At 38.7% G+C, this 27118-nt stretch overlaps 1 protein-coding gene and 1 long non-coding RNA gene across 2 annotated transcripts; one reads left to right on the forward strand and one right to left on the reverse strand.

The window, feature by feature from the left end:
• The first annotated feature begins 2310 nt into the window (after window positions 1-2310).
• On the forward strand, window positions 2311-4341 carry LOC148801855 (uncharacterized). Its single transcript, XR_016082085.1, has 2 exons — window positions 2311-3982; window positions 4164-4341. It is a non-coding gene; the product is annotated as an uncharacterized LOC148801855 (long non-coding RNA).
• Window positions 4342-14904: 10563 nt separating this feature from the next.
• On the reverse strand, window positions 14905-26035 carry LOC104588378 (large ribosomal subunit protein uL16-like). Its single transcript, XM_010246281.3, has 4 exons — window positions 25876-26035; window positions 18766-19267; window positions 15276-15357; window positions 14905-15179 (listed from the first exon to the last, which is right to left on the reverse strand). The coding sequence occupies exons 1-4, from the start codon at window positions 25883-25885 to the stop codon at window positions 15111-15113; spliced, it is 663 nt and encodes a 220-aa protein (XP_010244583.1). The 5' UTR covers window positions 25886-26035; the 3' UTR covers window positions 14905-15110.
• Between the last annotated feature and the right edge of the window lie 1083 nt (window positions 26036-27118).

Here is a 27118-nt window from a genome sequence, read left to right on the forward strand (position 1 = left end):
AAACTCAAAATAGTAATGCATCAGTCATCTGGAGTTTGCCAACTAGAACACGAAAGCGAAGAGGAGAGTGAGCTTTGGTAAATATATCTACAGACTGATCATGGGAAGGGACAGGAATAAGGCGAACAGTACCCTCGAGCACATGATGACGAATAAAGTGACAATCAGTCTCAATATGCTTAGTGCGCTCATGAAATACATCATTGTGGGCAATTTGTATGGCGCTACGATTGTCACAATAAAGAGGGGTTGCAGATGAATGAGTAATTCCCATGTCATGGAGTAACCATCGTAACCATAATAGCTCGGAGGTAGTGTCAGCAAGAACTCGATATTCAGCTTCAGTACTGGAACGAGAGACAACCGTTTGCTTATTACTACACCAAGATATAAGAGAATCTCCAAGAAAGAAACAATAACCAGTAGTGGAGCGTCTATCAGTAGGATCACCGGCCCAATCAACATCAGAATATGCGATCAAATGAAGAGAGAAATAACTGGAGTAGTGAAGTCTATGAAACAAAGTGCCCTTGACATAACGGATGATACGAAGCATAGTAGCATAATGAGTAGTGCGAGGGGCAGACATGAACTGACTCACAATATGGACAACATACGCAATATCAGGATGAGTAACAGTAAGGTATATAAGACTGCCAACTAGTTGCCGATATAAGGTGCAGTCACTAAGAGGAGTACCATCAGTGGTTGAAAAATGGGCATTAGGCTCAACCGGAGTGTTAACAGTCTTAGTATCAGTGAGTCCTACACGAGAAACAAAATCAGTGGTATACTTGGCCTGAGACAGATAATATTTATTGATATTGAATTCAATAGGCTACAACCTATTTATAATAGAGCTAGGGATACAATCAGGAAACAAGGTTGGCGACCTAAATTAGAATACAAAAAGGAAAGAAATAAGATATGTACAACTAATTAGATTAGAAATATCTCTCCCAGAATTAAGAAGATAATGATAGAATACTAATTTTGATAGAATACGCTAACAATTACAATGCTAACAGTGCTCTCAAATTTCCAGAGCTACTCTGCTTGAGATGAAGAAACAAAATTAAACCCACTAGAAGTTTGTTGCTGTAACAGCAGCTGCAGCCACTACCATGCCATTGCCACTTTGCCACAAATAGCAACCGTAGTAGTTGTGGAGGTAGCTATGGCGACAGCCCGAGCAGCTGAAGTGGTATGATTCACTAGGTCTTATAATTTTGTTAGAGAACATTGCATTGCTATCGTGATTCAAAGTTCCAAATGGCTTTAAGAGGATGTCTTGTGAGTATAGCAAGGCAAAGAAACAAAATACATGGTCTTTGGTTACAATTTTAGCATTTTGAGGTGAGATAAACATTGACTGACTGATTTAGTTGTGATTGTGAAGACAAGGAAAACACTTAGAGCGCTTAAAGGATTAATGAAGTAGCAAGCTTAACATTCCAAAGAAAGCAAAGATAAACCTCTTTTACATGCAAACTTTGGATCCAGTACAGGCTCGAATGTGCAATCAACGTATGAGGCTTTCACAAGAAAGGAGAAAATCTACCCTTAATAATAATAATGGGAATCACAACATTTTCAAGATATTGCAAAGAATAAATTAGCTTTTAAATATACTTATCTGAATTCTATTAAACTTTATGCCAAATAATAAAAATGCTTTGAGTGTCGAACATGCTCCTTTCTAAGTTGAGAGATAGAAGTAGCATTGCCGAGGATTGATATTGATGACTACCCACATATAACTAAGGAAATAATTGAACAAAAAGGAAGTTGCTTTAAAATGAGAGAGACCACTGATACCTTCTTTCATCATGTTGAAAGAAGCGACAAGCAGCTGTCCTCCATCTAACTTGTCTTCACCTCCACACTTGTACTCTAAGCACAAATGTTAAAAAAAAGTGCTCCTTACTACCATTTTCTATACCTTTTTGACTTTCTTTTATACCACTAAAACAAACACATGCACACCATTTACCCAATTTCTAATATGGGCCTTTGCATGTGAATCCCAACATAGGCTTTTTTTATTCGTTTTCTTTTCAAGTAGAAAGAGGCGTGCTATACTGAGAACACTCCCTTGTCATGACAGCAATGAGGTGCCCTCTGAAGCTGACATCTGTAAGAAGATTGGGAATTGGGACCTAGCTTCAAATTGGTTTCCCATAAAATTATTCGTTTATCATGTGGATGGACGGAAGTTACTAGTGGCTTTACAAGGTATTCAGATTGCAAATCAATTTGGTGTGGAGAATTTACTAATTGAAGGAGACTCTAAAGTTGTGAGTTGGTTAACAGATTCGAACTTTGCCATTTGGTGCAATGAGGACATCCTAAAGAAAGCTACCTAGTTAACAAGAACATGAATGTTAGCTTAGATTGGGTGGGCATATCAGCAAACACTTTGGCTGATTATCTTGTCAAACAAGCGGTTATGAGGGAACATCTGTACTGGGCTACTTTGTTATGTTCTTCTTCTAGTGCTTTGATATAATCTTTGCACTTTAAGGAAAGTCACACCTTGTGCCTCTCTCTAGGTTGCTTGTAAGTGCTCTCATCTTTTGTTGATAAAATTATCTTTCATTATCTGTGAGGGGGGAGGGGGGGAGGTGTAGCGAGGAACCTAAAGGAGGCGGTGACGTTTGAGTTTGTTTCTAACCTGAAATTCAACCTTAAGAAAAGCTTTGTAGCGGGCATCAACTTAGAGGAAGGGGAACAAACTCTGTTGCCGACATCTTATAGTGCTCCATAACTAGTTGGTCCTTGACCTACTTTGGCCTTTCTTTAGGAGCAAACCCTAGAGAAAACAGATTCTGGAATCCAGTTGTCAAAAGGTGTGCAAAGAAGCCGGCAGAAGTTATCACCCGTTTCCTTGGTCCCTTCTACATCTCAGGGAGAGCGGGAGCAGTGGCTTACAAATTAGACTTGCCGAGTACTGCCCGCCTCCACCCAGTATTTAATGTCTCGCTTCTCAAGCCTTGTCGAACAAATGCAGCCTTGGTGAAGCCACTATTACTTGAGTTTAGTAGTGAAGGGCAGCTGATTGTTGAGCCCACTGTCATCTCAGATATCCGCTGGATAAAGATTGGTCGCAAAGTGGTGAAGCAAGCCCTTATTCAGTGGACGAACCTGCCCACAGAAGATGCCACTTGGGAAGACTTCAGTAAGTTGCAGGAGCAGTTTCCCCATCTTGACCTTGAGGCCAAGGTCATTCTTAAGGGTGGGGGGATGATAGAACCTAAGTAGGTAATTCGCCATTGGGTCACTAGGCCCATGTAGGTCAGGAAAGCCAGGCCCATGTGGGTCGTGAGGTCCATGCAGCAGCAGGAGCGGCACATGCAAAGCATTGCAAGCCTCCCCTGCGATTCGTTTACAACCGCAGGCCACGTCTTAACCACCCACATGCATAAGCGTGTGGTCATGATGAGCTTATTAGGAGAAAAGCCTATATAAGGCCTACGGGTGGAACGGAATCAGCATAAAAAGCATAACCACTTAGTTTTCTCTCTTCTTCTTCTTCATCTTCTCTCTCCCTCTCGTAACTCTGTTTTTGGAGGAAAGAGCTCCCTCAAAGAAGCTTCGTCACTTAGAGCCTATCACTGGCTGCTAAGAAGAGAAATTATGTAACATTGGGCGGAATAATTACTTTGATCAAATACACTCTTGCCATCCTACCAATTTATATTTGTCAGTTTTTAGGATTCCTCAAAAGGAGACAAAAAAATTGAAAAAATCATGAGAGGTTTCCTTTGGGATCCGGGTGATGAATAGAAAGACCATTTGGTTAAATGAGAGGTTGTGTATGAAGGTGACTGAAAGAAAGGGATAGACTGTGGCACGAAGTCATTGCTAGCATATATGGGAGGTTAGGAAATGGTTGGGATGTAGGAGTATCTAACAGGGCTACACTGACCTCTCCGTGGAAAGCCATCCACTGCACCTTGTTTCTTTTACTTTGGTCTATCAGGTATGATGTTTGCTTTGGGATCTCTGTTAAATTTTGGGAGGATACATGGAGCGTCTCTTGTCCGTTGAAAGATCTTTTTTCTTCTTTGTATTTAGTCTCCATGTATAAAAGAGTGTGTTTCGAATTTTATTGTTCTTCTAGTACTCCCTATGGACCTCAATTGGGATTTTGCTTTCTGCAGAGGTCTAAGAGATAGTGTAATCTCAGCTTGCTCAGATCTGTTACAAATCCTTCAAAATGTTAGTTTGGACCTTGAGAAGTCTGAAAAGCATATTTGGGCTCCCCACCCTAAGGGTCTGTTCTCTTGTACCTCTTTGTTCAAGACTCTTTGCATTCCGTGGGATCATCCTTCTTTTCCCTTTAAAGAGTTCTGGTGTAGATCCATTCCACCTAAAGTGAGAGCTTTGTGTTGGGAAGTAGTACATGGGAAGTTTAACACCTTGGATATGTTACAAAAGAGAAGGCCTAATTAACCAAACTGATCGATTTGATTTTGGTTAACCAATATAAAAAACCAATGGTAATTGAACTGACCGATATATATATATATATATATATAATATTATTTATTATTTAAAATATAATATTATATATATTTCTAGCTTTTTATTATATATTTATATAAATTTTATAATATATTATAAATATAACAAAACTGAAAAACCAATGAACTAAATTGACGGTTAACCAAATCGATCAACCAGCTTCATTAGTTTTGATTACTGATTTTCCAAAAATTGATAATATTGATTTAGTTTTAAAAATAAGCCTACGGTTCGGTTGTGAGTACCTATAGCTGCAAGTTGGAGAATGAAACCAATTCTTCTCCGCCTTGTTCATCCCTCAAGCTTCGTTAATCCAAGGAGAAATTAGGAATTTTGAAAATTTGGAGTAGCATAATATCATATTTTGATTACGTTTCTGGTGGCAACCTTAACCGAAGATCATAGACTTTAGGGGAATTGGCTGCTATTAGTAGAATTCGCATGAGCGCGTCACAAAGTATATTCTACACGTGCTCCACAGCACAATCCAAGTATGTATTGATAACATCTTCCAATAGTAAGTATTAAAAATATTTATTTCCAATGCAATCTAAAATGTGCGGTACGCTGGGCACCTTATCAGAATTATTAGCAAAAAGCCAAAGCAAATATTTATTTCCAAGTCAAACATATGCTTTGATTACATCTGTATATAGCCGATAATGCGATGATTCAAAATGTTGCAAATATGGGTAGGTGGAAACCGGATTCAGTCGGTGCAAGTCTCCAATAAGGGCACCGATGACTCTTTGCGCGAGCCCTTTTCTGCCCCACTGGCCACTGCCGATTTTCCTGACATGATGTGAGATATTAAAAATAAAAAAGTATTAAAAGGACCACTTTAAAGAAAAAAAAAAATCACTTTTTCCACTACAACATAGTTTCACGAATTTGTCTTGGTTCCTTGTTAAAATTAGGATCCAATGTCCTTAAAACAACTGAGCTTGAGAAATAAACTAAAACGTTTAATATGATGCTGGTTACAATTGGATATGGACCTTTTTTTATCACATTGCTTTTGCTATGATTGGATACGGATTTTGTCTCATTCAAGATGGGGCTTGTTAATATATCAAAGGCTTTGGTTTCGTGAAACTATCACCAAGTTGGAGGATCTCTAATTCGTAGTAGAGACGTAGGATCAAATCCTGTTGCTATCAGAGTTTAGGGGGTCAAGAGGATGGGAATGGGTGGTTACCTCCATTGAAGCTGAATGACACTGAATGACACAAAGAAATCTATTTTGATAATTCAACACGGAATTTTTACTTTTAGGACTAATCATCTGGTTTTTGTGCTGCCTCCCTGCCTCAAGTAGAACCACCAATTGGGCATGTTGATTTCTCATTTTAGGTCACGACTACTCTCCATACGGTGCGCTGGGGGTGGATGATTGTGTTGAGGGTGTATGTGTCCAGGTGCTGTCCTCCGACAGGCTCTTGGTGAGAGGATTAGTCCTCTCGTGACTGTAAACAAGATGTACAGGTGCTTCCTTGAGCTCCAGGTTGATAGGAAGAGGCTTATCAGACTTTTCAAAGAGTGATTGAGAATGCCAATGTGATTATGGCTTATCAGACTTTTCAAAGATCCTCTCCTTGGCGATGTTTAGGTTTACCCAGAGAAAGGAACAATTGCACTTTCTGCCTGGGCTTTTACACTTGCCAACTTTGCCAAGATGTATGCTTCCAAGTTGGTGTAGATGAGGCAATGTGAAGGTTAAATCCAAAGAGTTTTCGGATAACTCTTAGCTCATCGATATCGTCTTTATAATCCTTATCACTGATAACTACTGTACAACGGTTCCTTATCTGATGTAAATATCCACTTCAAGCTCAATCACTTGTAAACCTATATAAGCAATACAATCTTCGCTCACTGTGTGTGCGATTTCTATTAATCTCTATATCTGAAATCAGTGTTTTCATGGCATCAGAGCTCCTGGTAGATCCAAGCTCAATTCTCATGGCCTCCAACAACAACACCAATATGTCCAGCAACATCCCCTTGGTAGCATCTGCATCAACCTTTGGTTTTTCGCTAAATCTCACTTCAATACCCAGTATAACTCAGCTACTCTCCATCAAACTCAATGGAGACAATTACAACATTTGGTGCACGTGCTCAGTTTTATCCTCTCCTCAACTCATGTGAATTGATGGGCTTGGAGGACGGATCTATCACTCCTCCACTAAGAGAGATCCTTGATCTGTTAGATAATACAAGAACGGTACAAAATCCGGCCTACTCTAACTAACATAGGTATGATCAATTAGTTCTCAGTTGGCTTATTTCCTCTTTGAGTGAAAGTGTTATTGCACAAGTAGTTGGCTTATCTACAGCTGCAGCAGTATGGAAATCCCTGGCCCGATCATATGACTCTCCTTTTCGGGCCCGTATTTTGCAACTTCAGCGTCAACTACAAACCATAAAAAAGGGTGCTCAATCAATAAATGAGTACATCCAGAATGTCAAATCCTTGGCTGAATGCCTTGCTACAGTTTTTGAACCTGCCGCAAAACAGGATCTCTTACTTTATCTTCTTGCTGGCCTCGGGCCAGAATATGAATCATTCATGACATCTATTACTACCCATATGAATGTTGATAATCTTTCTCTTGATGACCTTCATGGCCTTCTGATAAGTCATGAAATCCCTAGCCGATCATATGACTCTCCTTTTCGGGCCCGTATTTTGCAACTTCAGCGTCAACTACAGACCATAAAAAAGGGTGCTCAATCAATAAATGAGTACATCCAAAATGTCAAATCCTTGGCTAAATGCCTTGCTACAGTTTTTGAACCTGTCGCAAAACAGGATCTCTTACTTTATCTTCTTGCTGGCCTCGGGCCAGAATATGAATCATTCATGACATCTATTACTACCCATATGAATGTTGATGATCTTTCTATTGATGACCTTCATGGCCTTCTGATAAGTCATGAAATCTGGTTGAAGCAGAATCAAACCTCTGATTCATTGCTCTCAACTAATATGGTTGCCCTTCGACCATAGCAGCAGCAACGTCCACATCAGAATTAGTCCTTCTAGTCGCGTGGTGGATACAATCCTCGAGGAGGTTGTGGCAGTGGTGGTAGAGGTGGACGTTCTGGTTCCAATTCTCCTGGTACTTCCAATAATAATACACCAAAAGTTATTTGTCAGTTGTGCTTGAAGCCAGGACATGCAGTTTAGACTTGTCGTCGCCATTTTGACATCTCTTATACCAGTGAAATTGATGCATCTACTCCCATGCAAGCCTACTAAGCCTCTACTGCTTCTTCATCAAATGATCTTGCATGGTACCCTGATTTCGATGCGACAAATCACATGACTCCCGATGTCAATAATCTTCAATATCGCTCATTGTACTTGATACTGACCAAGTCCGTGTAGGAGATGGTACAAGTTTGAGTATTCAACATATCAATTCTTTGTGCTTCTCTCATAATATATAGTTCTACCTTTTATTTACACAATATTCTGCATGTTCCTGCTCTCTCTAAAAATTTATTATCCATTTCTTAGTTTACTCATGACAACAATGTGGTTTTTGAATTTCACCCCTCTTATTTTGTTGTGAAGTATCCTATGGGGATGGAGCTCCTTTGAGAACCTAGTGCACATGGTCTCTACCAGCTGCCTGCTTCTTTTTCCGTTCAAGATGCTCAGTCCTTTTCTTCCAATAAATCACCTCAGACATTTATTGGTGAAAGAGTGTCCCTGTCTAAGTGGCATGCTCATCTTGGGCATCCAACTTTGTCTATTGTTAAAAGAGTCCTTAGTTGTTATGGTTTGCCTTCTATTAATGAATATTTTACAATTTGTGAGTCATGTCAATTGGCCAAAAGTAAGCAATTACCTTTTCTTCGTTCTCCACATTGCTCTAAAGCACCGCTTGATCTCATTTTCTCTTATGTTTGGGGTCCCGTCCCTATGATTTCTCGCAATGGCTTTCGCTATTATATATGTTATATTCATTGATGACTATAGTTGTTTCTCTTAAGTGTATTTACTTACTCATAAATCTCAAGCTATTAATGCCTTTTTATAGTTCAAGAAACTTGCTGAGAATCAGTTCTCTTCTACCATTAAGGCTTTCCAAAGTGATTGGGGTGGGGAATATCGTGTCTTCACTAAACACTTAAGTGAGTTTGGCATCCAACATCGTCTCTCATGTTCTCACACCCACCAACAAAATGGGCGTGTTGAACAGAAGCACAGGCACCTAATGGAGACAACTCTTGCATTACTAGCCCATGCATCTCTTCCCCTCCATTTTTGGAATGATGCTACCCAAATCGCCACTTTTCTCATCAATCGTCTTCCCTCACCAATAAGCCATCATATTTCTCCCTTTCAAAGGCTCCTTGGCTCGGCTCCAGACTATTCCATTATGAAAGTCTTTGGTTGTCGTTGCTATCCTCTCCTCCGTCCTTATAATAAGCATAAATTGGATTGTCATTCCAAACCATGCATTTTTCTTGGCTATAGCCCACATCATAGAGGGTATAAGTGCTATCATACATCCTCTAACCGCTTGTTTATTTCTCGCCATGTCATCTTTGATGAAACAATGTTTCCCTATGCTCTCCCTCCTCCTCCCTCTTCCCCTCCTGCATGATCCACTGATACTTATGTTGCTATTCCACTCAAACCTCTTCCTCCTCTCACATCTGATTTTGGTTCAGATACTAATGGCTCTCATGAGTGTTTGTAGGAGTACTACTATGTCGCAGGAAAACATGACTGATGCCTCTTCTACCTCTCCTCTTCCTTTGGGTACTACTTCAGCTGCTAGCTCTCCATCATCATTTGATGCAAGATATTCACCACCACCACCACATGGCATGTGTTCCGTTCAGGAACTCCTAGATCATATTGCACCTGTTCTATCTCCACTACATTCTCACATATCTGTTTGCTCCAACCAGCATGCACTCTCCACTCGTCATCCCCTATCTAGTGCATTGCTTGCCAAACACACTGGTGCCCTCTCTGAACTCAGTTGTTTCTCTCAAACTAACAGATCTGTTGAATGGTGTAATGCCATGTCCACAAAATTTAACGCCTTATTGCACAATGGTACATGGTCTTTAGTACCTCCACCCTCTCATGGTAACATTATTAGGTGCAAATGGGTCTATAAAATTGAAAAGAAGGTTGATGGCTCCCTTGAACAGTACAAGGCTCGTTTGATAGCTAAAGGGTTTACTCAACAATCCAGTGTTGACTTCACTAATACTTTCAACCCGGTTGTGAAGCCCACCACCATCGGAACGATTCTTACCATTGCCCATTCTCATGGCTGGCCCATTTGCCAACTTGATGTTCAGAATATCTTTCTTCATGGCGAACTTCGTGAGAAGGTGTACATGTACCAGCCACCAGGTTTTGTGGACCCGGATCATCCCCACCATGTTTGTCGTCTTCACAAGGCTATCTATGGACTGAAATAGGCTCATCGGGCCTGGTTTTTTCACCTATACTCCTTGCTTCAGAAAGGGTTCACTACTTCTACATGTGATAGATCCCTGTTTATATTGCATAAGGATTTTGTCACCATTTTTGCCTTGGTTTATGTGGATGACATACTCCTTACATCCAACTCTCAATCAGCCATTGATCATTTGTTGGCCCAACTACAGCCCAACTACAGTCCACATGCCAATGGTGATCGTTTCTTCTTATTTCAACGGCGCTATATCCTCAACTTACTTGACAAGGATGAAGTGCTCGGCTCTAAGCCTATCTCCACACCAATTCCCCAAAATGCCTCCTAGTCGTCATCTGATGGTGTATCTCTTGATGACCCTACCTTGTATTGGAGCATTATTGGGTCACTGCAGTATGTGACATTAACACGACTAGACCTTTCATTTGCGATCAACAAGGTATGTCAGTTCTCCATCAACCCACCTTGATGCATTGGCAGGTTGTCAAATGGATCTTACGATACTTGAAGCACACCATTTCACTAAACCTTGTCATCAACCGCTCTTATCTTTCCTCTCTCACTGCCTTCACTGATGCCGATTGGGCTAGCTGCCGAGATGGCTGAAGATTTATAGGAGGTTTCTGTGTTTTACTTGGTGGTAATTTATTACCTTGGAGTGCCAAGAAGCAGCCGATGTTGGCTCGCTCCAACACCGAATCTGAGCTACAGGCGCTTGCGAATGTTGCTACAGAACTGATATGGCTTACCTCTTTTCTGAAGGAACTTCATGTTCTCTCTCTCATCGGCTCCCACCGTCTAGTGTGATAATGATTGCACCACGTACCTTGCTGCCAATCCCATGTTTAAAGCCCGCACAAAGCACATTGAAGTGCACTTCTACTTTCTTCGTGATATGGTCCTCAATCAACAGTTGGATGTTAGGTATATCAACTCTCATGATCAAGTGGCAGATATCTTCACCAAAGGGTTGTCCTCTTCCCGTTTCACTCAGTTGCATTTCAGGCTCAACCTTACCCCGTTGACCTTGCGGGGGGATGTAAAGGATAAATCTGAAGAGTTCTCGGATAACTCTTAGGCCATCGATATCTTATCCTTAGAATCCTTATCACTAATAACTATTGTACAACGATTCCTTATCTGATGTAAATATCTAGTTCAAACTCAATCACTTGTAAACCTATATAAGCAATACAATCTTCGCTCATTGTGTGTGCGATTTCTATTTAACTCTGTATCTGAAATCAGTGTTTTTAGGCAAAGACGATGAAGAGACTTTGGGGTGAAAACTTCTTCAACCCTGCTACCAAGAAGTGGACTAATAAGAACACTGGTTCTCTTACCTACAAGTGAGGTAGCTCCAACTACAAAAACCGTGAATGAAAATTTCCCTCATATTAGATTTTTAGTAGAGAAGGCAAATGAGAAACAAAATATAGAGATTGGTATCTCAGAAGGAAGAAACTCAAGAGATAAAAACCAATATAACCTGAAGGGGTAATTTGGGATTTAAAAAAGTTCACCCATTGATGATGTCATATACAAACGATTCTTCACAAATTGCTAACAAAGGAGAGGTATTTGTTTGAGGATGTCATCTTACAAGGGAAGTCCTAATCTATGTTGAAAAATGAGGGGAGGTAGAAATTTGAAGGGAGGTTTAAGTCTTTTATCTCTCTCTCTAAAGGAAACACGACAACCAAAATGTAGAATAACCTCGGCAATAGGTTGTATCTAAAACCTTAGGCTGTGTTTGTTTCTCGTATAAATGCAAATCGGCGTAAAATTCCACTGTCGGATCGCATTTGTTTTCAGTGAATGTAGACCGATATAAAACTCCAAATCCAATCTGTATTTTTACACGCTTTTTTTCAATGTAAGGTTTGTAAACCTTCTCATCGGTTGAGTTTTCCATTGATAATCGGCATTGAACTCCATTGATCTACATTGCAGCCTTCAGCAAAAAAGCTAATCAAGCAATTCAATTTAAATATACATAATATATAATTAAAATTTATAGAAAAAATATAAAAACCACCCCTCAAGTTTCACTTAACAAAAACCTCTCTTGAACTTTTTGCAAAAGTCAACGAAAAATTCTCTTCCATCACTAACTCAAATGGAAAACGTTTGACTGATGCATTTTTTCGAAATGCCCATTTTATCCTTTTGCATATGATTTTACATAAAAATTTACTTAAATAACCCTAAAAGAAACTTTAATTTGAATAACCCATTTATTGTCCTCTTTCAATCTCCCACCCCTGAAACTCCAGTGAAGAAAAGAGGAAGCATTCAGCTATGAGCAAATGAAACCTGGACGTTCAATCTGGCTTGCAAGGCATTTACAACAATTGCTATTACTATCGTCGAATTTAGAAAGCAAATGAAACCTGGATAACAAAAAGATCTTCTCACAACAACTGTGATTACAGCTGCGTTTATGTTATGCCGTTAATAAGAATCGAACTAACAAAAAGTAGATTGTGCCACCGTACTGCAGAGGTTCAATCTTTTTGACGCCAAAAGAGTTTATGTTCTGATCAAATTTAATAACTGATTTCTGCAAAATTCATTATCAAAATTTGGAAGTGAAGTGATTAAAATACCCCCTACCCCAAAAACAGTGATTAGAATACCCCCACCCCCAAGAAAAAAATGTGAAAAAGAAAACATACAAATAGAAAGAAAATGAAAACTAGTTAAAAGAGCCTGATCTAAGAAAATTCAATATAGCAAAGGTAAATAGCAAAAAATACATTTCACTGAAAGTAACTTCAAAATGAACTAGGAAAAAATAAGGCTACTTCAAACTGAAGTCCAGAAGGGAAGAAGACCAACCTGCTACAAGAGAACCTTTGTTCAACTCCATTCATGATAGCTTTAGTAGTTTTAGAGTGAGCCTCACTAACTTTGTGTCCCTTCTGGTAGTCCTTTGAAGTTTGAAGAACTGATATCCATTTCACAACCATGAACTTGGAACAGGGAGTCTAAGAATTCAAATTCATCACGCGAGCTCTTTTGTAGGTATAGCTGAACTTGTTGTGCATAGGATCAGCTTTTCTTTGGAAGATTCGCGATTTTGTGCATCTCTATGGTCAGGCAACCTTCCCAGCTTCAAATCAATAAGTTGAGGAGTCCCTACTATTAGATTCCACTATGGAAATTGAAAGGCTTTAACATAGCTCCTCTTCTCTAAATAATGCTTTCGGAATAACTACACAAGGAGAAGACTCTCTTTCACCTTTGGTCCTACCTCCCAAAAACCCGCCAATTTGGTTGTGAAGAAGTGGCTTCTTGGTGGCTGAAAGGAATCCCAATTCCATGAATCCCTGGTTCTCCACTCAAATCCAAGCATGGTACTTTCACAAGTGTTAGGGTTGTACATGGGTCGGTTCGGTTTGATTTCATTTATTTATGCCAACCGAACTGCTATTATAGGCTTGACTATTAAATCAATCGAAACCGATCAAAAAAGAGATAAAATTGATTGAAATTTTGTTTTACACATTAGTCGATTTAATTGTTAACCGAATAAGGGAGATGGATGTCTGTTCTTCCCAAGAAATTGTTTTGACCGTTTGTAATAATGATGGTACAGTATTGTTGGTCCTACTTTCAATTAAAAAGTTATCGACCAAAAGTATTTGTTATTCAAATTTAAATCAAGTAATTTATTTAATTAAGATTTTAGAGTTAAGAGCATCAATAGACCACTTTTTAATTGTGGCTTTTGGGTTTTACATTTTACTTAATGAGAGATTTAAGACGTGTTAATTGAGATGACAATAAGGGCATGTTCATTTGCTCTAAAGTATGACATCTGAAAGTGTAATAATTATATTAAGAGGTATATTGGTATTGATGAACTTTTCTTTCCTTTGAACTCTACAAATGCAAAGAATGTTATTCTGAATTCTGAATTTTGAAATTACCAAATATCCATTTTGACTCCATATATGAGAGTTTTTGTTCGTCTTTTTGGATGTATCATTGAAAAATAAAAAGTTGCATGATTGCACTTTAAAAGAAAACAAACAACCATTTTTCTCTTAAAGTTAGAAGATTCCTCTTAAGAGAAAAGAATTAAGAGGAAACAAACATGCGCTAAGTGGGGAGGAGAAGAGGTGTCAGACACGAGAGAGAAAATTAATCATGGGAAAAATTAAAATTTTTTGGGATATGTACCACAAATCCCACATTTGGCATCCCATGCTTTTTTTATGTAATTCTAGGTTTACAAAGATATATATCCACAACCAAACCAATTTATTGGTTTCTAGAATTTACAAACCAAAACCAACCAACTCTTTTATAAAACCGAATATTTTGGATCAAGTTGATTCAGTTTGATCGGTTCATAAAATTACATGAGCAGCGAACACTTTTCTACTTGCAAGTGCATCAAGGTGACTGCAATTTCCCTTATTCTTGACGGCCACACCACTCTACGCTACAGTGGCTGATTGGTTCTTCTTTTCTTGATTCAATAGAGCTTTGGGGGTAGGAGATGGAAAGAGATGAGGACAACAAATAAGTTATTCAAGTTAAATTTTCTTTTAAGGTTATTTTAGTAAAATTCAATCTCTAATCATATACAATAAGATAAAATGGATATTTTGAAAAACAAATAATGCATCAGTCAAATGTTTTTGTTGAGATCAGGGTAGGTTTTTGTAGAGGTTTTTATGTATTAGCCAAATTTATATCTTATCTATCGGTGAAGTTTGTTAAACAATTGTACCTTCACTAATTAGTCATAGAATCAAGTTTCACACAAGTTATTTTCAATTCATATTTCAGTTTATTTCATAAATAATATTCTGATTGGAATATATTCGAATCTAATATAAATCAATCAAATTTGGATCTGCCTACATCCGATTCCATCCGATCTTTTAGTGGCCCTAAATGGTACTACACGTAAGCTACTAATAAGTATTCAATTTAAACAAGATCCAAATAACCACCAGAGTACACATCCTACTCAAACTGTCAGTCACACTCCGAAGGATATTACTGAACAGGAGAAAAAGCCTACAAATGTATGTGGTAGAACATGTAATACGAACTGAGATGCCATCAAAATTTTCAAGAAACGTCCTGGATATTTTTAAGCAACAAGAATTTCTAAGCAGTTGCTGACAAAAAGCCTCTTCCCGGTTGACGATCCGCCAGAGGTCCATGGCAACCAAGAAGCTGCAATTTCAAAGAGACTTCATTAGTGTCTTGGACTTTTAAGTAGGTTCATGCATGGTTAGCAGAAAGAAAAATAATATTGGCAGAAAAACAGACCTTAGCGTTGACACCATCTGGCACGATTCGATTCTCTGACTTCCACTTCAGATAATCTGTACGACTGAATTTTGTGAAACCCCTGAAATACCAAAAAATAAGGCAAGTCATAATAGAAATTTCAATGATAACGCTAATACGAGTACCACCCATGCGAATGTAACCTAGTAAAAAATTGGGACTTGAGTTAATCGATTAGGCAGAGTTGCACCAGACCTTGGACGAAAAGCATGCTCTCAGGGGCTGCTTTTTAGGAAGGGAGACAGGAGCTTTAGTGCATGTTAAATTATCTCCCTCCCCTAGTTTAATCTACCATGTACTTTGAGAAAACAGGAATATGTAGGCCAGGTTTGGGCCCACAAAATCAAACCAGCAGTTTTTCTGATCATTACCGGAATATAAATTTTCTTCTTACCCTCTTTCGTCAGGAAATAAAAATAAAAATATTATTATTATATTTTAATAGGCTCAATCACAAGTCGAGCTTGAATAGCTCGTGATAGTCTGGGGAAATTTGAACCTGCACCAGAATTCTCTTCCTGACGAAAGAGGGTAAGAAGAAAATTTATATTCCGGTAATGATCAGAAAAACTGCTGGTTTGATTTTGTGGGCCCAAACCTGGCCTACATATTCCTGTTTTCTCAAAGTACATGGTAGATTAAACTAGGGGAGGGTAAAAATAATTTTTATAATTATTTTTTGTATGTAAAATAAAAAATTATATGTACAATTTGCAAGCTTTAACTTGCAAGCCAAGCCAAGCTTTTGAACCGAGCTCAAGCCAAGCCAAGCTTTAACTTGCAAGCTTTTGAACCGAGCCAAGCTCGAGCTCAAGTCTCTAGCTCGAATTGAGCTCGAGCTCAAGGTTGATCCTAACACTTTCTGTGAACCAAAGCTCGAATAACCAAAGCAGGTGCAAGAACTCATTTGATCTCTATGCACTTTACCATGTTTCATGCACCAATACCTGGCAAACTGGTTTATCATATACATAACATTAATGTAGGATAAACATATAGAATAAGCATTCACACAACAGTTTCACTACAAAAGGAGGTCCCCGTTTCCTGTCTTTCAAAGCAAAAAGGTGAAGCAGTTCTCATGAATATGCAAAACCAATAAATAATTATTAGGATAAACTAGACAATGGAGATAATCCAAGATATTGAAAAAGAACAAAGGAAAACCAGTGGATGATCAGGGTAGCAATAGCTGTTGGACAACAGAACACTAAAACCAGACCACCAGTCCAGAACAGTCTGATCCTTTGATGCCCACTTTTGTTTTTAATTTTTCTTCTTTTTTAAGGGTGAAAGGAGAATTTACATACAAATGTGGAAGTGCAGAAAACCGGGAAAAAAATGATCTGTATGTTCTTTTTTACTTGGTTTTTTTTGTTGATCAGATCACTTGAATTTTTTTTTATGAATAATCACTTGAATTTTTTTCATCAACAAGAAAAAGAACTTCTTTTAAGAAAGAAATCCTTGCCCAACAAAAACTAACGAGCAGGGCACAAAGAGATAGCATTTAGCTATTCAACCCCATGAACTGAAGAAACCTGAAGAAACCAGAAATAATATTAACACTCAGCACCCAGCTCAGGATATCCTCCATCCTTTGTAACCCCCAATTTTGCTAATGAATCTTGTAGGGAATTCTATAAACAATTTTAATTGATACACGCACATTTATTTATTTAAACTGACACCATTTAAGGGTCTGCAAGATGGACAAAATTTTCCATTACCTGGTTAGTCAAGAGATCAAGAGTATTAAGTGTTAGTCCAAGCCCTGTGATTTTTTTTCTTCCAAGCAAGGTTCAAAATATCGATACGCAGTAGTATCAATAGCTTTTTTTATTTTTTTTAGTTTTTTTCAAATCTGGTTCAGAGGGGCCGGTTTAAGAACTGTCCACCCCCTGAACCGGTTGAAACCCCAATACCACCTCTGTAGGGGTGTATCGGGAAGCTCCCAATACAATACGTATCAGCCAATACAGCCTGATACGTGTCAATACTTTGAACCTTGCTTCCAAGAATAATCAGGAAATCAACATCCCAAGATGTCTGGTACCAAGCTGATAATCTACCACTTATTCATCAGTTAATGCCATTTGAGTTTCTCTGCATAAACACTAAACAGGCATGGAGCACATTTGATGTTTGAATATGCCTGTTTATGCAGAACCACTGACATCACCAAACCATGGGAGTCTCATGGAGAAGGCCAATTGTTAGGAGTGCAACTTGGGTGGGCCCAACCCAAAAATTTACATGGCTTGAACCTGGGCCCAAAACCCTAAGTTTTTAAGATTTTCAGGCGCATAGCCCTTGGGTAGCTCCAGCCAGGGTTCAGAGTATCTATATGATACACCTACTTAAAGGGAGTTTTGAGAAATATTTTTTAATAAATGAAGTTTATATACTGTTATAGTTTTATAATATTTTGAAAAAGAAACTAAAAAAAATGTAAAGGCAGAAGGTTCATAGTACATCCCTCCCGCTGCATCGGGGGTGTATAGATACTTTGAAACTTGGCTCCAGCCTGTCCTGAACCTAGACTATCCCTACCATGGCCCATAGCCCTTAGGTAGCTCCAGCCAGGGTTCAGAGTATTTATACGATACACCTACTTAAAGGGAGTTTTGAGAAATATTTTTTAATAAATGAAGTTTATATACTGTTATAGTTTTATAATATTTTGAAAAAGAAACTAAAAAAAAATGTAAAGGCAGAAGGTTCATAGTACATCCCTCCCGCTGCATCGGGGGTGTAGATACTTTGAAACTTGGCTCCAGCCTGTCCTGAACCTAGACTATCCCTAGCATGGCCCATACCTGGCATGACAATATAGCAATCTAATGGTTTATATTACCGATGATAAATAGGTTTAGGGGCATTTTTTAACAAATTAAGCCCAATAAGCCTGTCTGAACCTACCTGACCAACCTAGCCCAACCCCCGTGTGCAAATATTTAGTTTGAGACGAGCCTTAGTTTAGTAGATAAGGCTTGGTCTCAGGCTTTGGTCCAGGCACAGGCCTTGGGCCCAATTCTTAGAGTTGGGCCTATGTTGACCATAAACTTGGACCAGTCTGCCCGACCGAATTGCAACCCTAACGATTGTAGAATCATCAAATTGACATTTCTACACTCTAGGGCCTTACAATAATGCTCCCTAGAAAGGTGACATATTGGTGAATTGAAAAAGGAGCTTAGCTTCTAAATGTTTTATTGTTTTTGCAAGAAAAAAAAACTATTGAAAAATATTTGCCTAGTCAGCATATGCTTTTATAAACACGTTTTTCAAACATTGAATAAAGGAGTTGTGTTCCTGATTGTGCCTCAAATGCAATGGCAACCAAATGCCCTGATACCACCAAAATCTAATTTAATCCAGGGATTTATGCATGTTGAAAGGAAATGCAACACTTAAGAGACGCAAATACAGTGCATTAAACAACTATGCAAAAAGAATGTATGCTTACCACTTCCTGCTGACAATGATCTTTTGGCGACCAGGGAACTTAAATTTGGCACGACGGAGGGCCTCTTGAGCATGACTGCTGTTGCTATCCTTGCAGCGAACAGACAGAAGGACTTGACCAATGGCCACTCTTGCACAAGTACCTTGTGGCTTCCCAAATGCACCCCTCATTCCAGTCTGGAGTCTATCAGCCCCAGCACATGAAAGCATTTTGTTGATCCGCAAAACATGGAAAGGATGCACCCTGACTCTCAAATGGAAAGCATCTTTGCCAGCATACTTTGTCATATACTTGTTGCATGCAATCCGAGCAGCTTCCAGAGCTTCACTTGAGACATTCTCCTTTTCCCAACTCACCAAGTGGACACAGAAGGGGAACTCATCTACTCCCTTCCTCTTCATTCCCACATCATATATCCTGATCTTTGGATCAGGAACACCACGACAATACCGTGACTTTGGGTATGGTTTGTTTTTTATCTGTCTATAACACCTTGCTGGTCCTATATGGGCAGAAATAAGCTAATTCAATCAATTTGCCATTACAAATATGCATTGCATTCAGAAACAAAATATTACTATATCTTTTTTCTGACTATTAATTAAAAAGACAAGTTCTTCCTCAGCATACACCTAGAAATTCTACTAAAGATCATTTAAATGGATTTTAATGTGAAGAAGAAATTAGATGGTAATATGATTTTTTTTCTAAGATAATGTTTAAGATGCATAGTGTGACTATATACTTAAAAACGAAAACGAAAAGGAAAAGGAAAAGGAAATAATACAATAGAAAAATAAACTTCATTCATAATTCAAGCATTGCAAATCTCCTAACTGTAACATAGGGCTCTTATAAAATATAGACTGACAAGAGGATAGAAAGATAGAAGACCAATCAATTATCAATGATAAAAGTCTTCAATTTATTGTGTAACATTAGTGCCAAAGGTTATTTTGATATAAATTATCAATGTGCAACAGTCAGGGTATCAAAACCTAGATCGCAAAGGTTATTTTGATATAAATATTGATAGATTATGCATGGAGATGGGTAGAACTAGGAATGATGATGGGGGTTCTATCAATACAAGCTAAACAAGGGAGTTTGGCATTAACAGTTAAAGAATATCTATCAGAGGATAAAGGTATCAACATAGGGTAACCCAGTGCACGAGGAGGCTCCCGCCAATGCAAGGTCTGGGGAGGAATAGATGTATGCAACCTTACCCCTGCAGACACAGAGAGGCTAGGGGTGATATTGGGTATTGTGTCATATCCTAAAGGCAACCAAGAAGAAATGCACTTGAGGAGATGAAGCAACCAAGAAGAAATGCACTTGAGGAGATGAATGGCTATAAGACAGATGAGAATCCTAAAACAGGTGCAAAATGAAGGGCAGACACTGCATGCAAAGCAGTGTTTTCATCTTAAGGATAGAACCTTTGATCAGGAAAAGGAGTTACAGAACCATACCAAATAGAAGGGATCCTGATGAAGTTGAGGGAGATTTTGGGATTAGATTGAAGAATGCTTAAAGCTAGCTTAATAAAAATAAGGTGTTGACAAAGATATTATGTTTAATAAAACTACAATTTCAGATAAAAAGGCAGAGATAAATATGATTATAGATAAAGAAATCCAAGTAGGAATTTGTATCTTATGATATTTTCTTCTTGCTATCAAAAAAATGTACCATATGTCCAAGGAAGAAACTAGGCCTATGCACTGGAATGGCCATTACCCAATGTTGGTTTGAGTCCCAACTATGTGGGGCTTTAGGAGGAGTGGACTGGATACAGTCCTAACCTTGGGCTTTTTTTTTTTTTGCACAAAGTAGCTCCTCTCAGACTCAAACCACCTTCTCATGCTTGAGAGCACAAGAGTTTACCATAGCAAGTAATGGTCCCTTTGGGACTCAAACCACCTTCTGTTGAGGGATGTGAAGTGTTCCACAAAAAATTAAAGAGATTGAAATCCAAATAAAAAGATTGGCATAGGAAGCAATTCGGAAGACTGGAGGAGTTAAAAGCCACTTTTGTCAACCCAAATTGAGGATTTAGATTGAAAGGAGTCTCAAAGGATTATTAGTGCACAGGAAAGAGAATTGAGATGGAAGTTGGAAGAAAGAATTAGAAGAGGTCATTTCGAGAGAGGAGATTTCTTTGAGACAAAAATCTAGGTATAAATGGATTTAAGGAGATGGGATAACCAAGTTCTTTAATGTTGTGGCCAATGGGAGAAGAACAAATTTTGTGGCTAAAAATGAAGTTGATGGAGTAGAAATTGATTCTCAAGAGGAGATGGCTAGTATTGATCAAAAGAAAAAAAGAGATGGCTAGTTGTTTTGTAGCCCATTTCAAACCAATTCTAAAAAGACCTCTGGAGAGTTGATTGAGAGTGGAGGATTTGGAGTGGCCAAGTTTAAATGATTCAGATGGGGATGGATGGAAAGAAACTTTAAAGAAGAGGAGATAAGACAAGTTGTCTTTTCCATGGATAGATCTAAGGCTCTTGGACCAAATGGCTTCACAACTTCTTTCATGATTGTAGAATGTCATTAAAGAAGACATCCCAAAGATTGAGAACAAACATGTCATTGGTTGTTTGAGCAATAAAGGCTTTGTTTGCAAGTTAGATATTGAGAAGGTCTACGACTTGGTAGATTGGAGATTTGGAGCTTCAAGTGTTAAGAAGGTGCGAGTTTGGGGATAAGTGGTGCAATTGGGTGAATGGAAGCCTAACTTCTTGTCATTATTTAGTTTTAGTTAATGGAGTGGTCAAGGATTTTTCCCCAACTTGTATAGGGTTAAGACAACGTAATCCACTCTCACCTTTCCTGTTTAAACTTGTGGGGGATGTGTTTAGTAAAATGATTTCTTAAGTGGATAGGGAGGATTTAATAAGTGGTTAGAGGATAGGCAAGAATAGTGTTCTGGTGACCCATCTTCAATTTGTCTATGAGGGGAGTGACCTTTGGATGGTGAAAAATCTTAAGAATCTTATAAACTCCTTTGAGTGTGCCTCCAATTTGACACTTAATTTTGAAAAATGTTGTGGTTGGAACCAATTTGGAGGATCTAGAGGTAGAGGCTATTGCAATTGCTTGGACCGTTCCACATCCCCTTGACTCTTCACCTAACTAGCTCTTCCTTTAGGTACTAAAGCCAAAAGATAGCCGCTTCTAGTATCCAATTGTGGAACAATTTGAAAAGAGACTGGCAACTTGGAAAAAGAATTACATCTCCTTGGGGGGTAGAGTGACCTTGATTAGGGCTACACATGCCAATCTTCTAATTTATCTCCTCCAGGTGTTAAGGATACCTCCAAGGCAAGTTAAGTTAGAAAAGATGATGAGAGACTTTTTGTTGAAAACGAAGAAGTAAAGAAGGATCATTTGCTTAGGTGGGAGATAGTTAGCAAAAGTAAGGAAAATATGGGTCTAGGATTAGGAAACCTAGTTCATAAGAATGAAGCTTTACTAGGGAAGTGGTTATGGGGATGGCCTTTGGAGAGAAAGGTTTTTTTATAAATTCTTTGGAGAGAGGTTGTGGCACAAGGTGGTGACTAGCATTCATGGCTAGAGAATGGTTGGAATGCTAAGGTATCTCAATGGGTGACTCTTACATACACATGGGATCCTTCTTCATTTCCTCATATTGGTATGATATGATGTCTACTTTGGAAATAATGTTCTTTTTTGAGAAAACATTTGGATGGACAACTAACCTCTTATAAACCATTTTCCCTCTCTTTTCTCTTTTCTCTTTTCCTTTAAAAAAAAGTTGATTTATAAGTTTCTTTGTTCTCTGATTCTTCCTTTGTCATTAAACTAGAATTTCGGTTTCCATGGAGGGTTACAGGATGACGAATTTGCTTGTGTTTCTAAATTGTTATTGTCACTTGAGTCTATTTTCTTGGATCCCGTCAAACTTGACTTAAGAGTCTAGACCCCTTTTCTAAAAAGTACCTTTACTTGCTCCTCTTTTTTTAAATCCCCTCGGCCCTACTTCTGTTCTTTGTAATTTGTAAAGCTTAGAATGAGGACTATTACCACTTATTCTTGTCCTTGGATGCAACTTTATGGAAATGGATCTCTATGCTGTTTGAATGTAGGTCGAACTTGCCATCTGATATTAGAATGCTGTTTAATCAGTCTTACCTTTGATTGGCACACAAAGAGGGAGAATTATATGGAAGTGTATCATAGCAACTCTTTTGTGGACCATTTGGGAAGAAAGGAATGTCAGAATCTTCTTAGGAAAGGAAAGAAGCTTTTATTGATAAAAAAAAAAAGGAAAGAAGCTTTTCTAAAGTTAAGGATTGTGTTCTAACAAGGGCAACTCAATGGATGAAAACCTTAAACCTTTTTGACACTTACTCCTTTGATGATCTTTGGAGGAGAATGGTTACCAGTGGCTAATACATCTATTAGGAAGAACAGAATTATGGTAGAGTGGATGTCACCTAGGGAGGATGTTATTAAGTTGAACTTTGATGGGAGTAGCCAAGGTAACCCAGGACCTTTGTGCATAGGAGTTCTAAGAAATAAGGGTAGTAGAATCATATCTTTTTTTTTCAGGCCCAATAGGATTGGGAGACCCTAAAGGGCTGAGATACTAGTTGTTGTACACAATGATTTAAAAGGTGTGCCTAGGTGCACAGGCAAGGCACATTTTGGGGTATGCACCTCGCCCAGGTCCTAAGTGCACCCCTTTCAAAAGGCACACGCTTGGTGCGCCTAATGCGCCTTACGCCTCAACTCAAGCATGTGCCTTTTTAAAATTTTGCGCTTTTTGCTTTTTGCTTTTTTTTTAGTCTAACGGCTGGGTCGGTGGCGGAGACCCCAAACCCCCGACCACGCCCCTTGAGGCAAGCTCGAATAAGTCTATGTTAGGGTCTAAAATTCTTATTTCTCACATAAAAAATAATGATTTTATAACTTTCATTGCCTTTTTAAGAAGATATTTTATTGCAATGAATGAATGAACAACATTAGCAAATAGGGGGTTCTCGGAGCTACAGTGAGCGAGCGACGCAGGCTTGCCTCAAAGCTTCAATGATTTTATAACTTTCATTGCCTTTTAAGAAGATATTTAAGTTTATATTTTTTAATAACATTATGTTTAATATTTTTTATTTTTTTTTTTTGCATTCTTTTAAAATTTTTTGGCATTTTTTTTAAATTTTCCGACTTTTTTATTTTTTTAGATTTTTTTTGTAATTTATGCCTTGCTTAAAAAGGTCTGTGCCTCGCCTTGTGCCTCAAGCGCAAATTGGCCCTTGTGCTTTTTTTGCGCCTTGCACTTTTAAACCACTAGTTGTACAAGGAATGCAACTTGGAAACCAGATAGGGATAGAGCATTTGCTTATTGAAGGTGATTCTCAGGTGGTTGTGGGGTGGTTGCTGAATCCAACTTTGTGGTTTGGAGCTATAGGGACCTCCTTTAAAAAGCTAAATGGCTAACAAGGAATATGACAGTTAGAGTTCAGTTGGTGGGCAGATCAGCAAATGTGATGGCTGATTCACTTTCTAAACAATGAGTTTCTCGGGATTCTTTATTTTGGGCTACATGTAATTCATGTTCCAATTGAGTTTGAGAATCTGTGATCAATCTTGAAGGAAGATCCGCATCTCGTGCCTTTCCTTGGGTTGCTTGTAATTCTTATCTATTTGGCTTATAAATTTTTATTCATTCATCAAAAAAACGGGGACAGTGGATCCCCCTTTTATTAATAGGATAACCAGTCTTATTTTTTACAGTATATAAAATGAAAATTCATTAACAAGAAAAAAGGAAAGAAAATACAACTTCACAAGCACAGCCCCACATGAAACCCTTTTCAAATCTCATCATCCCCTACGGCCCTACTGATACCTAAGCCCAACAGAAAGTAGTTAGAAAAACCTTGAACCTTGAGCCCACTCATCCCTTAAAACCTAATTCTTCATCAAAAAACACAAAAACACAACTCCCACCCTGCACGTTCTCCACGCAATCAGCATATTCACAATAAAATACATTTGCAATTAACCATTCTACCTTAATAATCTTCAACTTCTCATCTCTAAACCTTTCAATACATATTTCCTTTCTGTTAATTGGCCCCAAAGAATCAGTTTTAAGACTTCTTATCCTCTCCTGTTCTAGTTCAGAATAAGTACATTTGCTAGCACGTTCCTCCCCTCCCACAAAGAATAACCCCAATTTCTTACCACCTATACTTCTTTATCGATAACTACCCATTATTTTTTAACCATAACAGAATCTGCTAATTCAGGGAACTATGTTATTTATATTACAAAAATCCAAGAAAAAATGACTTCTTAAGATGGAAACTTAACCTCTATTCCCTATCATCCTGTCCCGCAAAAATATTAGCAAATAACCGTACAGAAAGTCACAAATATGCCAATTCAAGACCAACCTACAGGGCATCATTAACTACAAGTACGTATATTAAGATTCCAGTTTTCAATTAGAATCTCATAAGTTGTAGAACCTTGACGTAAGTTTAATGTGTCGACCTACAAAACTTGCAACATGCATCACCACAAACCAGTCATGCAGATCCACAAGCAGATATCGAGAGTTCAGGATTTCAGAGACTCCACGAGTTGTAAAACTTCCACGTATGGTATGATGTCTCTACCTACAAAAACCACAAGCAGATCTCTCTACCTCCCCACCTTTGACCTCTTTGGAAACACAATCTTCACCAAAGAGGCTATCAAGAAGTTGGTGAAACACAAGGAGATCTGTTCCTAGGACAAAAGAACGCTAATATCCATAGAAGAATCAAAATATATATAATTGGTTAGGAGCGGAGAATCATGAATATGCTATATCCTGAAGGAAGAGAGCCCTGATAGGTTAAAAATAAAACAACGGCTTCCATATCTAAGAACCTAATTCTTATAGATAGTTCACTTCGTACTCTATTCGAATCCGAGATAAATGATCACCTACAAAGAGGATAAAAGATTCGGAAAATCGACCAAGAGCCAATGGAAATTAAAACCCAAATTCGGCGAAGATGAGAAAAAGGAAGATCTGTAAGAATGGATTGAAAAAGTAGCCAAAAAAAAAGATGGTGGCATGATACTTACTTCTGCCCATGGTCAAATCTTCAGGTCGGTGAGGTTCTGCAACGAAAGCGAACAGCGAAAATAAAGCCCTAGTAAAGGGGCCTGTTGCCGTTATATATACGATCGAAGAGAGAGAGAGAGATGCGAAATGGCGGTCCGGATCTGCTACCAACTTGATGGCTACCAGTGCCGTCCCAACATGCAATGAGAGGTGCCGCGTGTCCAATAACACGCGCCCGACCTTCCCATGTGCGAGAGCAAAGAGATGGACGCTATCGTCCTTCCCGCCAGCTATCCTCTCCCCTGCCAAATCCCTTTTCTCCATTCCCGCTCGAAACCTCCAAATCCTAGACGCTTGATATGACTCTTCTCTGGCGACGAACGTATTCACGGACGACCATTAAGTATACTTTTGTATTTCGTCACATGGGATATATTATTTTTTTAAAAGTGCAATTTTACCTTTCATCTCTCTTCTTTTCCCTTCTTCTCCTTCTTCACCTTCTTCTTCAAGAGACCCATTGGCACCTCTTGCCAATCTGTCGATTAAAATCCTGAAGCTCCTATGTGGTGAAGAGAAAACGATGATTAACCCTCTTAATAACATAAAGAAAAATATGTTTACCTCTACTTAGAATCTGCAAGTTCTTTCGGAAGCTTTTTTGAGAAGAACTCCTTGTTTTGCTCCTTAGATTCGAATGCAAGTCAGGTTAACTAATCTACCAGCTTGCAGAGAGATGGAGAGGGAGAACGAAGAGGGGAAAGGGGTGGAGGAAGAAGAAGATCTGGGAGTTGCAGAGCTCCTTGTTTCACTGCTCTTCTCAAATTTTCAGCCACTCAAAGAAATGGAACTCTTCTAGGACCTGCAAATGCATCTCTGTCTTGACGATGAACAAAGAACTGTAGCTGCAACTTCTAGCAGCGGCGGCTCAAATGCATCTCTATTCTTTCGTTCTTCCTCTCCCTCTCTCTCTCTCTCTCTTGTCACAGTTGGTCCACCGCTGTTGCAACGAAAATGGGCGCAGCAGCGGTGAACCGACATTGAGGGGCCCGACAATTCAGAGAGAAGATTTAGATGCAGTTGTTACTTCTAATAGTTCTGACTTGTAGCTCGTTACCGACTTGCAGCTCGAGGATGATGTCTACAAAGAAGGGAATGGCAGTTTAAAAATCCTTCAGTTGTCTGGTTGCTGGATGTTCAATTACCATCAACATTAGTGGAGATTTTAGTTTAGGCAAGAATGCATCTATTGTGACGGAACAT

Source organism: Nelumbo nucifera, chromosome 2 (genome assembly GCF_055504915.1).
Source record: "Nelumbo nucifera cultivar China Antique chromosome 2, China Antique-T2T, whole genome shotgun sequence".
NCBI classification, from domain to species: Eukaryota; Viridiplantae; Streptophyta; class Magnoliopsida; order Proteales; family Nelumbonaceae; genus Nelumbo; species Nelumbo nucifera.

What these genes read in the sequence shown, in the direction of transcription:
- LOC104588378 (XM_010246281.3), bottom strand. An exon ending in ATCATTGTCAGCAGGAAGTG is followed by an intron (nt 15,358 to 18,765) that starts GTAAGCATACAT and finishes TTGGTATTTCAG; the next exon opens with GGGTTTCACAAAATTCAGTC. An exon ending in CAGATGGTGTCAACGCTAAG is followed by an intron (nt 15,180 to 15,275) that starts GTCTGTTTTTCT and finishes TTGAAATTGCAG; the next exon opens with CTTCTTGGTTGCCATGGACC.